Source organism: Alosa sapidissima, chromosome 10, assembly GCF_018492685.1.
Source record: "Alosa sapidissima isolate fAloSap1 chromosome 10, fAloSap1.pri, whole genome shotgun sequence".
NCBI classification, from domain to species: Eukaryota; Metazoa; Chordata; class Actinopteri; order Clupeiformes; family Clupeidae; genus Alosa; species Alosa sapidissima.
In genome coordinates this window covers 5,385,643-5,397,447 of record NC_055966.1, presented here as the reverse complement: position 1 = coordinate 5,397,447, position 11,805 = coordinate 5,385,643, and the positions used below count along the sequence as shown (strand labels likewise).

At 44.3% G+C, this 11,805-nt stretch overlaps 1 protein-coding gene and 1 long non-coding RNA gene across 2 annotated transcripts in view; one reads left to right on the top strand and one right to left on the bottom strand.

Annotated features, from left to right (window-relative positions):
• LOC121720884 (putative C-type lectin domain family 20 member A) overlaps positions 1–11,805 on the bottom strand; it is a 23,182-nt gene continuing 11,377 nt past the window's right edge. The window contains exons 4-6 of the mRNA XM_042107356.1: positions 875–1,225; positions 402–773; positions 1–308 (exon numbers count right to left, since the gene is read on the bottom strand). Of these exons, the coding sequence (XP_041963290.1) occupies positions 1–308; positions 402–773; positions 875–1,225 (1,031 nt within the window). The remainder of the gene's footprint in view (positions 309–401; positions 774–874; positions 1,226–11,805) is intronic.
• Positions 7,445–11,805, top strand: part of LOC121720488 — a 10,053-nt gene continuing 5,692 nt past the window's right edge. Inside the window, exon 1 of the long non-coding RNA XR_006034566.1 lies at positions 7,445–7,843. This is a non-coding gene — a long non-coding RNA (uncharacterized LOC121720488). The remainder of the gene's footprint in view (positions 7,844–11,805) is intronic.

The window sequence follows — 11,805 nt, the reverse complement described above, 5'->3', positions numbered from 1 at the left end:
CTAAGAGTACTGGTTAGTTCTGTAACTGTAGTTGTTATTGTGCTTGTGGAGGATGTGCTGCCTGAGATTGTGGCTACATGTGTGTAGGAGATAGCTGTAGTGGAATCTGCGTTGTGTGTAGTGTTTGTGACAGCCCCACTTGTGGATTGAGTGTGTGTAGAGTCTGTTGAGCGTGTGATACCTGTAGATGTGACTGGTTCTGCGTTGTGTGTAGTGGAATCTGCGTTGTGTAGTGTTTGTGACAGCCCCACTTGTGTATTGAGTATGTGTGTAGTCTGTAGTTGTGGAGTCTGTTGAGTGTGTGATACCTGTAGATGTGACTGGTTCTGCGTTGTGTGTAGTGTTTGTGACAGCCCCACTTGTGGATTGAGTGAGTGTAGAGTCTGTTGAGCGTGTGATACCTGTAGATGTGACTGGTTCTGCGTTGTGTGTAGTGTTTGTGACAGCCCCACTTGTGTATTGAGTGTGTGTGGAGTCTGTAGTTGTGGAGTCTGTTGAGTGTGTAACTGTAGATATGACTGGTTCTGCGTTGTGTGTAGTGTCTGTATTACTCAGAGTACTGGTTAGTTCTGTAGCTGTAGTTGTTATTGTGCTTGTGGAGGATGTGCTGCCTGAGATTGTGGCTACATGTGTGTGTGTCTTAGCTGTAGCTGCATTGTGGATAGTGTGGTGTGTATGAGCAGGAGTTGTGCTTTGGTCAGCACTGCCAGTGGAGTAAGTGGCACCTATCAGGGGATCTGAAGTAACCGTTGGCGTAATTTCCTCATCCACATCTGCAGATAAGTTTGAAATGTATGAAGGAAAATTATCAATGCTAATTATTATATGTACACGGATTCCAAAATTGTGGTAAAGAGATAACTGGCAAACTCACCACCGTAGCAAAAAAAAGCCTGATTGACATCACATCTAATGTCATTCCACTGGTATATCTGTGTGTGATTATTAAATCTGGTAACAACACATTCCTTTATGTTTCCGAAATAGTTGGGTTGGTTTGGTTCCCAGAAGCGGAAGGAGTTGTTGGCTTGGTCCGACCACACCCAGGGGTCGCTGAAAAGGCCGATCCACACCTGACCGTTTGCCTCTGTTCTTATGGCCTCATTCTCTATTGCAGTCCTCACACTGACCAGGTCAGTGTGTTCCTCTCTGCAAATCCTCTGTGCATCTCGCCAAGTCTTTTTCTCCTTGATCAAAACATACTTCATATTTCCCACTGCACTCTCTACAAAATAAAGAAAGATTATGTGGTGAAATCACAATGTGTTCCAGAAATTAAGAGCAACCTTTTTAAGATAACTAGAAAATGTAATTCCGAGGAATTACCAGTGCATGAAAATGCAAAACATATATTAACACAAAATGCAAAACAAAGTTTTATTTTGAAACAGTTGTGGGCAGAGGAAACAGTTGGCGGTCGTCATAGTTGAAATGTTGAAAAGATGATGTAGATGATGTTGATGTTGATGTTGAAAGGTTAATGTAGATATAGTGTAATGGATGATAGACAGAAAGTTGAATGGATGTTGATAGGCAGATTGTTTAATGGATCATGTTGATAGATAGTTTAATGGGTGGATGAGTGAAGTGGTTTGAAGAAGATGGATAGAAAGTTGGATGGAATGTGCCTTATATCCTTGTAGAATGGAGGGAGACAGAGAGAGTTGGCCTAGTTGAGCAGAAAACATTTGATAGAGGTGCAATCAGTTTAATTGGCACTTTGAGGGGGCCTAGTTGAGCAGAAAACATTTGATAGAGGTGCAATCAGTTTAATTGGCACTTTGAGGGGGCCTAGTTGAGCAGCTGGCAGTTGATACAGGTGCAAATCAGTTTAATTAGCCCTTTATGATGTCATGGTGCCAATGCATGCACTGTAACAAAATTTATATTTCTATAAAATTACAGAAATAGCAAAAGTTGGAAACACATGGGGCCCAGTTTTAGCTGTCTAATCGCATAGTCTGAAGCACGATGTTAATAAACGTGTAGGGCATGTCTGAATTGCTTTACCTATTTTGAGAGAAAGTGAAATTTGTCAGGTACATGGTTCAGTTGCTTGTTCTTATATTTCTTATTTAATCATGGGTTTGTTTTGGGCGTAACATCCATTCCATTAATCCATCCATATTCATGCCCCCAGAGTGTAGCACTATAGCCTGGCTACGTTAGCTGTTGGCTGCAGCAACTTGAGCTAGGTAAAACCAATTGTTTTCGGCTTTTTTTTCTTACCATAGTACTCTGTGACCTTGAGAAACGGAGATCTATGTGAAAAATCCCCAGATTTCTCCTTTAAGCTTGCTTTGCTAAAGCAATATGACAAGCACTCGCCTTGTATTTGAATTCGTAGGCTAGGACAAAACAAAGTCTTACACTTAGTTATTTACTTTCACTACTGACTGACAAGGGGTTACAATCGAAAATGTAACCTGAAAAAAGCAGCACTTAGCTCAATAATATTCGAATGACTAAATAGAAAGGACATTCATCCAAGAACACCAGTGGTGTTGCCTGGAACTAGCCAATTGTTACATTTCATGGCAGTGTGCTTTCAGTGTAGAACATGTGCCTTTCACTTTAGTCCAGGCTTTTCTTGGTCAGTGGTGTTATCATTTTTAGTGCCATTAAAACAGAAATTTGTGATCATGTGCCTGACTACACTTTTTTTTTCCATTTACACGCCTGAATGAGGGGCCATGCACACGACGCCGGTTTTTGTGAAACTGGTGAGGTTTTGTTAACGGTTACGCCTTGCATGTACACGACGCCGGCAGTTTAGGAGACTGAAACCGATAGCTTTTGAAACCGGCTTCCGAAGTGGGAACTTTTGAAACCGCCGGCTAACTTTCGCCGTGTAGACGCCTGTAGGTGCGAAGCCGGCAACTTTATGACGACATAGCCCCACCTCTCAACTCAGCCACGGCACTCGACCTGACATGTTGCTTGTCAAAACAAACCAAACCATTTATTTATCATATTAAAATGTTTTTCTTTCCCCTGTCATGATTTATGTGCACAATGTAGCCTATCAGCCTTTAGTGGCTAAGTTAGAAGCACACGTTAGCTTAACTTAGTTAAACATTAGCTTACTGCATGTTAGTGTTTTCTCCAGTGGTGCTCAGACCTAATGCAATGCGTAGGCTAAGTATTTGAAATTTCACATAGCAGTCACATACCTTGAAAATGAACTTTATTAGTTTAACAGTTTCATGCGACGGCTTAACCAGAGCACTTATTAGACATTCTCTGGCTTAACAAACTGTTTCAACAATGTTTTCTTCTACGCGATTCACGCGAAATTGTCGTGAAGCTTCTGCACAGCGGCGCCATCGACTGGTCTGGCATATGCATTACAGCACATTTAGCCGGTTACACCTCTGTGTGTGCACGCGAGGTTTTTTCTTGCCGGAGTCGTTAAAGGTGTGAAAGCGGTAAGAGAAAATCCACCCGGCGGTGTCGTGTAAACGGCCTCTGAGACTTGTATCCCACCTGGCGCCATGATGTCCTAGGCGTAAGATAGGGCCCATTATCTCCAAAAAGTGTCATATGTAGTCGTCAAATAAGAATATTCATCAGAGTTTGTTTAAATTAACCCCGTCCTGTCAAGCGTTTGGAGCAGTATGAAATTTCAAACCCTTTTACCTCAAATCAGGTTTCATGTTTCTGTTGGTGTCATGGCGGGCCAAGTATTTTTTGTGAAACTGCAGATCTGCAGTAGCACTCAACTAGATTGACCATGTGAAGTCTATACAAAGGTTTCCATGCAACATCATAGTTTATAGTGCAAATGAAAGACAAACCATGCCAAATCTGGGTTACAGCAGCCAACTATTAAATTAAGTTGAGTTGAGTTTAGTTAAGTTGAGTTAAGCACATCTAGTAATGTTGGTGAATAGGAAACCCATCGTCAACCAGGATATACTGTAGGTTGGATAGTCAGTTCCTGAATGCAGATTTGTTTGGCATGGCCATATAGTAAAATGGCCCTAAATGTAAGAAACCATATCCAGCTGCCAGAATACTTATCCTATCATGACATTCTAAAGTGCATCGTCACTCGTCAAAAGTCTATTCAAATTTAGTAGGATACAGTTCACATTGGGAGGGGTTTCGTTATCAAAAGTGGAGCGCATGGCGCAACAAGGTGTTCCTAGGTTTTTTAATCAGTCATATGGGTGTGTTTGGGGCGTAACATCATTTTAACCCAATGAGAATGACATCTGTCATTCACTTTAACGGCGCAAAGCGCAATATGTCAAATAAATGCATCGGTATTTTGGCATTCAACGGCGCATTTGAAGGAGGCTGCTTGCGAGAGCGTATGGAATAGTCATTCTTAAACCATGCTTTACTAAAACCTAGCATAGCCTTCACGCATTTGCACTCGTCTATTATTTGAACTCATTGGCAAAGTGAAACTAACTTCACCAAGGAGTCAGTCAACGACAAGACAGTATATGCAGTTACTTTCACTATTGACTGACAATTGGTTACCACCGAAAACATTGGCTGGAAAAAGCAACACTTACTCTAATGTTGCTCTAATGACTGAATAAAACAACATTTATCCTGCAGAGGAGTTGCTATATCTCGTGACAGTGCGTCTTCAGCTGTGCACCATACGTGTCTCTCGCCTCTCCTCTAATCAAATGATTGTGAATAACTACTCATCATGAGATGTACAGTATTTCGTAATATCTTTATTATGACCACCGCTAGCAAAGCGGTCATATAGGGATTGTCAAAGTTTTTTTTTTTTTTTTTTTTTTTTCGTCATCTACTTCCTGAATTTTTGGTCAACGATACCCGGGACACCAAACCGTATGTAGCCCCACTAGACTTTTACAGAAAAATTTCGTTTCGTCCCCGGGGGCCACTCCCCCCCCCTGTGCTGGGCCCCCCCAACCGCAAAAAAAGCGTTTTTCCTAAATAACTACCTGAACCGTGGGACTGAGGATGAAGAATCTTTAATCTTTTATGGTATGTTGGTCTCAAGGGCCCACATCAATCTGGCCCATAATCACTCATTTGTGATTTGCACCCCCCCCCCGGTAAAAAATGAAAATGCAATATTATTCTGCTTTAATCGCCCCTATCTTCAGTTAAGATGTTACTGACTACAGAACTGCACCAACCTGGCATTCTCTGGGGGTATACCAAGTTTCGTAGAATTTCATCCATGGGGGGAGTCTAAAAAAGGTCAAGGTTATGTGTACATTTAGTGTACTCATTGGCCTGTAGATGGCGGTGCACACATATACACATGCACACACACACAGGCACCCACAGACTATCGGAATTAGAACGGCCGATACATAATTACAAATTCAGTAGGATTAAAAGAAAGCCAAAATAAATATTCATCATCATCATCATGGCTGCATTTCCAGTATTGGCGATAAGTAGTCGTTTGTCCACTAGATGGCGCGTCGTTGCAGTGAGACGTAATTTTGTTGGAAGTTAAAAGTGGGTTGGAAAAACAATGGACGCTTCATACAAGGAGTGTAGTTTACCGCAGAGAACGTCTAATAAGGATAGGATGATGTTCACATGAAATGTAATTTCCATTTCTTCTTGAAGCCGAAATAAATCTGAGGATGTTTATCGGACATGCTTGGTTTTTACTGCAGGTACGTTAATCTTATAATATCAATAAGGACCTAGGTAATGTTACCGTTAGCGTTGGCTGAGTGATGGAGGCCAATTTTTATTGATTGCATTTGTAGAAAACTATAAATGCGGTTATACCAAGCAAATTGATAGCAGCACTGTAATTGTATAGCCTGGGTGTTCCCATGCTGCCTTGCGCGCGATTTGATTCACGCTGCTAAGGCAGCCTGGAGACCATGGAGCAAATTTTCGCCTGAGATAGGGAACCAATCACAGAACAGGGGGGAAAGCAAGACGATGATGAGCTATGCACAGACGCATTTGATAGACATCCGTGGCACCCAATAAACGGATCTGGGCATTTTTTTCAAATACGAGAAAATGAACGTTTGGTTCCCAGACCACGTCTCATTGAGAAGTGGTGGCGCTAGCCAGGCTAGTAATTGTATCTTTCGACTGTCATTTGTTGCACGCGCTACAAAAATCATTCTGTGCAATGGAAGATTTACCAACGTTACACAGGTCTGATACAGTTTTGCCTATACATTCGTGAGACTGAGACGCCTGTTTATTTTGTTTTAAGTGCGTGCAGGGTGTGAGAGGGGAATCGATGTGCTTTGATTCCAGCTTGGTAGTTGTAGTCTGTGAAATTAAAAAGCACGTGTGTGTGAAGTATCCAATGACACCTTCATTTCATTATGGCTGCTTTATCAACACACCTTAAGCTACTGTGTAGTGGGTCCCATTTAGAAGTGGCTACTTCATTCGCGCTTTCCTTGACTCATGGAGCTGCGTGAATTTTATTACAACTTTTCGCCACGATATGGCAGTTTAAGTCCGCTTGATACTGTAAGGCGTAGCCATTGGTTTCCAAAGGAGATTTTATTTGTGTCACCAGCATAGCCTATTGACAATTTATGTTGTAAATAGGCCTACCTTCCTACCTGTAGCTTAGGGAAGCTAACAGCTTTCTATTAGGATCTAGTTTGTTAGTTACAGTTTTGTCATAACTCCCTGATGCATTTTTGCATTTAGAATAGCCAGAGCGTGGATATCTCAATCGGAAAATTAAACAATATCGGGTGCCTATGGACTAGGCTGGGTGAACCCAGCCTGATCTGCCCGCTATTTATTTTTTGATTTCTTAAAAGATTGAGCTTGGTCTGGTGAAAGCCAGACTAGCCATGGACCTCAGTTACACAATACAAGGGAACATGAATCAGCCTAAATTTGCACGAACAATAACGGACAACAGCTCTTCAACTTTGGCCCGTTAAAATGTGTATGAACAGTCTAGCGACGCATTTCATCAAGGCCCATTTGGACATGTCAGTTATTTGCACCACTGGTTAGATGTAAAACAGCATTTCGTTTCAGACTACTGTTACTTAATTTGTGCATTAACAATAACGTTTCAGACTACTGTTACTTAATTTGTGCATTGACAATAAAGTATTACATGAACTAAAGATGACTAAAATCTTATGTAGAAGAAGAAACATTCACAAAAAATCCATCCATCCAAAAATGACCTTTGTTTTTGATAGCTGTTGAAAACGGCATGGAACTGACAGAGATGTTTTTGTTTATAAATAAATAAATAACATTATGCTGATACCTTTTGCTTTTCCCAAATGCAATGTAGCCTACAGGTGTAAGTGACCTTTCATCAATCCAGTTGCAATGGATGAACTGTGATGAACTGCCCTACTTGTGATTGTTTAGAGATTTTAAAGGTTTTATAACAATGCTACATCTTCTTTGGCTATTCTACAATCTATTCACCTTTTCAGCACCAGTAGGCTACTTTCTGTGCAGCCGCACACACACTCCCCAGATAGCAAGGTGACATTGATATGATGTTGATTTTCCATCCAAATCATCATTTTGGTTGAGATTGAAATCTCAATGGTAAATAGACATTGAATCAGCATTACAATCCTGACAAAACCCCGACAGTGCATGAGCATAGATAGAGAGACATCGAAACAACATTGGTTTATAGTTTATATTGCCATAATCGATAGAGCATCGATACATAGTTCAGTAAAAGATATTGAAAAGTCATGGATGTATGGTTTACTGGGAAATTTTGACGTGGTGATTGAAAAGTAGTGGATTTTTAGTTGACCGCGCGACGACGTTTGAACTGTCCGGCGGGAGATCATTTTGAGCAACGGTTCAGTCAGACAAACCGTTTTCAGCTCTCTGTCAAGTTCGCCGCTCCACCTTAATGGTAAGCAAGCATTTATTTATCTAACAATAATGTTTCAATGTGAAATTGTACTACATTAAATTCGGGCATGTTTACAGTCTATGTACATCGTAGCCTACTGTCTAACTTACAAACTCATTCATGCTTGAGTCAACTTAGGCTAGCTACGTTATCGTTGCTGGTCAAATTAATGTTTTACGTTAACGTTAGCAGTTCATCATAATGTTATGTTAACGTTAACGTTACTCGGCAGTCTGATTTATAATTAGGCCTTCCTTAACGTTAGTTGTCAGTAAGTTAGAGTTTATTATATTCATATGATTTACATAAAATGTTTGTTGAGTTTAAACTTTTACTGTCAAAATGATAGGTTGAAGATGATGTGCTGCTGGCTAACGTGAACCATTACTTACCAGCTAGCTAGCCTAAGTTGACTCAAGCACAGGCTCGGACTGGTAATCTGTACAACCGGGCAAATGCCCGGTGGGCCGGTCCATATGTGGGCCGGTGACGGTCAGTATGAATTATACTTCAGTCACTGACCGGTGACCTCCGGGATTTTTTTTTTTTTTTAAAGTTATTTAGCCTATTTGCGGCCCGTCAAGACCAAAGAGATTGTTGTTGACTTCCGGAGAGGTCACACCCAACACCTGCCACTGACCATCGACGGTGCTGTGGTGGAGAGAGCGAGCAGCACCAAATTCCTGGGGGTGCACATCAGTGAAGACCTCTCCTGGACCACCAACACTGCATCACTGGCGAAGAGAGCTCAGCGCCGCCTGTACTTCCTGCGGAAACTCAGGCGAGCAAGTGCTCCACCAGCCATCATGACCACATTCTACCGAGGCACCATTGAGAGCATCCTCTCCAGCTGTATCGCTGTGTGGGGCGGAAGCTGCACTGAATACAACAGGAAAGCCCTGCAGCGCATAGTGAACACAGCTGGAAGGATCATTGGTGCTTCACTCCCCTCCCTGAAGGACATTTACACCACCCACCTCACCCGCAAGGCGACCAAAATTGTGAGTGATTCAAGTCACCCCGCTCACAATCTGTTTGATCTACTGCCCTCTGGGAAGAGGTACAGAAGCCTGCGCTCCCGCACTACCAGACTCACCAACAGCTTCATACACCAAGCTGTAAGGATGCTGAACTCTCTCCCTCCTCTCCCACCTCCACCCTCAGCTACATAACATCCTGGACATTGGACCCACAATGGCCGCCTGCACTACTCCACTTGCACACTTGCACACTTGTACACTTTACAACTTGGTGTTGTTGTCCTGAAAACACAACACTTCTGCTGCTCTTACATAACTTGCACCACTATGCCACTTTCTTTATTACTTAGGTCAAACAGAACTACCCAAGCCTTTTATTGGACTGACTTTGCACTAGTATTTTATTGACTGTCCATGCACAATTTCAACCAAATTTTGCTGCTCTTATTTTTTCCATTATTATATGTGCCCTCTTTTTACTTATTTACTTACTTTTTTGTTTACTTGAATGTTATGTTTGTCTGTGGACTTAAATTGGTAAAATGTCTTGTCTTCACCGTGGGATAGTGAGAAACGTAATTTCGATCTCTTTGTATGTCTGGAACATGTGGAGAAATTGACAATAAAGCTGACTTTGACTTTGACTTTTGACCTAGGCTTAGCCTATAAATGCAGTTGCATCCATTTGGATTGGGGGGTGACAGGTCAATCATTTTGGCATGACAGGTTCAGTGTGTGTTCTTCATGACAGGTTCAGTGTGTGTTACGATCGCGCCCCCCTGCCCCACCCCTCAAGTGGATTTGTCCAAGCAGCCGCTTGGTTTGTGGGGAAATATAGCCTACGAGTCCATGCATGGTAGCCTAGGCTATATAAGTGCCCGTGGCTGGCTGGTGTTCACATCATCGCAGTTTAACCATAAACAGCAATCAGAGGTGTCTAATTTTATTCTACCAGAAAGACTCAGTAGACAGAATAGAATCAGTTAACAATTTAATTAGTAAAGGAACGGCTTGGATGCAAGCATGATAGAGTCCTGAATAGGTAACAGTCTTTGGCGTAGGCCCCGTCTCGGATCCGTCCAGCGATGAGCGGATCTCGTCTCCTGCCGATGGATGAAGGCAGGGGCGGGGAGCCTACCCCCAAAAGGATGAGTAATGCCCGGGCGGTGACTCAGTAATCTGGTTCTGAGAGGAGCAGAGACATTAGTATACATACAAGATGAATTAAACAGCATGACTGGGCCTGGGTGAAGACGTTGTGCCAGGACGCCGACAGAATTTTAAAGTAGCTAGGTGTTAACCATAAACCTAGGGTTGTAGTGGGGCCCGCAGCATGCTTTCGCTTTAGTGGGATTTAGAAGCTTGACGAGCTGGGCAACCAGCGTCTAGGGCAACCTAGACCAATGCGGCGGCCGGGCAACCGGCGTCCAGGGCAACCTGGACCATAAGCACTTCACGATCTGGGCGCCCAGTGACTAGCAAGCTAGTACATCGTGACGAGCCAGGCCACCGGCATCCAGAGCAACCTCGACTTTAGTGCTTATGCGAGCTGGGCAACCAGCGTCTAGGGCAACCTAGACCACGAGACGTGCCGGGCTACCGGCGTCCAAGGCAACCTGGACCATTAGCTGGGCAACCAGCGTCTAGGGCAACCTAGACCAACGTGACGGCCGGGCGACCGGCATCCAGGGCAACCTGGACCGAACTGGGCAACCAGCGTCTAGGGCAACCTAGACGAGCGTCACGAGCCGGGCAACCGGCGTACGACGCGACCTGAACCATGAGCTGGGCAACCAGCGTCTAGGGCAACCTAGACAGACATGACGGCCGGGCAACCGGCATCCAGGGCCACCTGGACCAAACTGGGCAACCAGCGTCTAGGGCAACCTAGACGAGCGTCATGAGCCGGGCAACCGGCGTCCAAGGCAACCTGGACAGTGAGCTGGGCAACCAGCGTCTAGGGCAACCTAGACCAACGTGACGGCCGGGCAACCGGCATCCAGGGCAACCTGGACCAAACTGGGCAACCAGCGTCTAGGGCAACCTAGACGAGCGTCATGAGCCGGGCAACCGGCGTCCAAGGCAACCTGGACAGTGAGCTGGGCAACCAGCGTCTAGGGCAACCTAGACCAACGTGACGGCCGGGCGACCGGCATCCAGGGCAACCTGGACCGAACTGGGCAACCAGCGTCTAGGGCAACCTAGACGAGCGTCACGAGCCGGGCAACCGGCGTACGGTGCGACCTGAACCATGAGCTGGTCAACCAGCGTCTAGGGCAACCTAGACCGATGTGATGGCCGGGTGACCGGCATCCAGGGCAACCTGGACCAAACTGGGCAACCAGTGTCTAGGGCAACCTAGACGTGCATCACGAGCCGGGCAACCGGCGAGAAGTGACCTGAACCATAAGCGTCGAACGAGCTGGGCAACCAGTGAAAAGGGCAACATGCCCATGGCTGAGACTAAATCACCACAAGCTACCGGCATGCTGGGCCTCAATATGTTTCAGCGATTAGTGCAAGGCGAATGCCAGAATTTAACCACCGCCACCAGGATTTGTGAAGGTAAAATGAGGTACCTGAGTTAACATGGGAGAGCAACTTCTGAGCATCGAAAATGTCAAGAGGAGTTAGTTTGATGCATCCTGATGGATGACGTGGATGGCCCTTTTGGCCGGCAGACTTGGCTGCGCCGATGCGGAATGAGTGAGAGGTGAACCTCTTTGAAGAGAGGTTACATTTAAGCAGCACGTTAGCTAGATGGCTGCTGAAAATCAGGTAAAGTGTGAGCCGTAGTTTAAGGTAGTGAACGGGGACCAGGGAAGCAAAACATGGTTAGGGTTAAAAGGTTAAACATAATGTACTCAGGATCAATGCAGGGGAATAGAGCTTGTAGTTGCAGATGCTTGGGACCGGAGCGATGAGTTAGTTGATATGGGTGCTTGAGTATATTTACGTCGAAGTCATGTGGTTTAATATTTA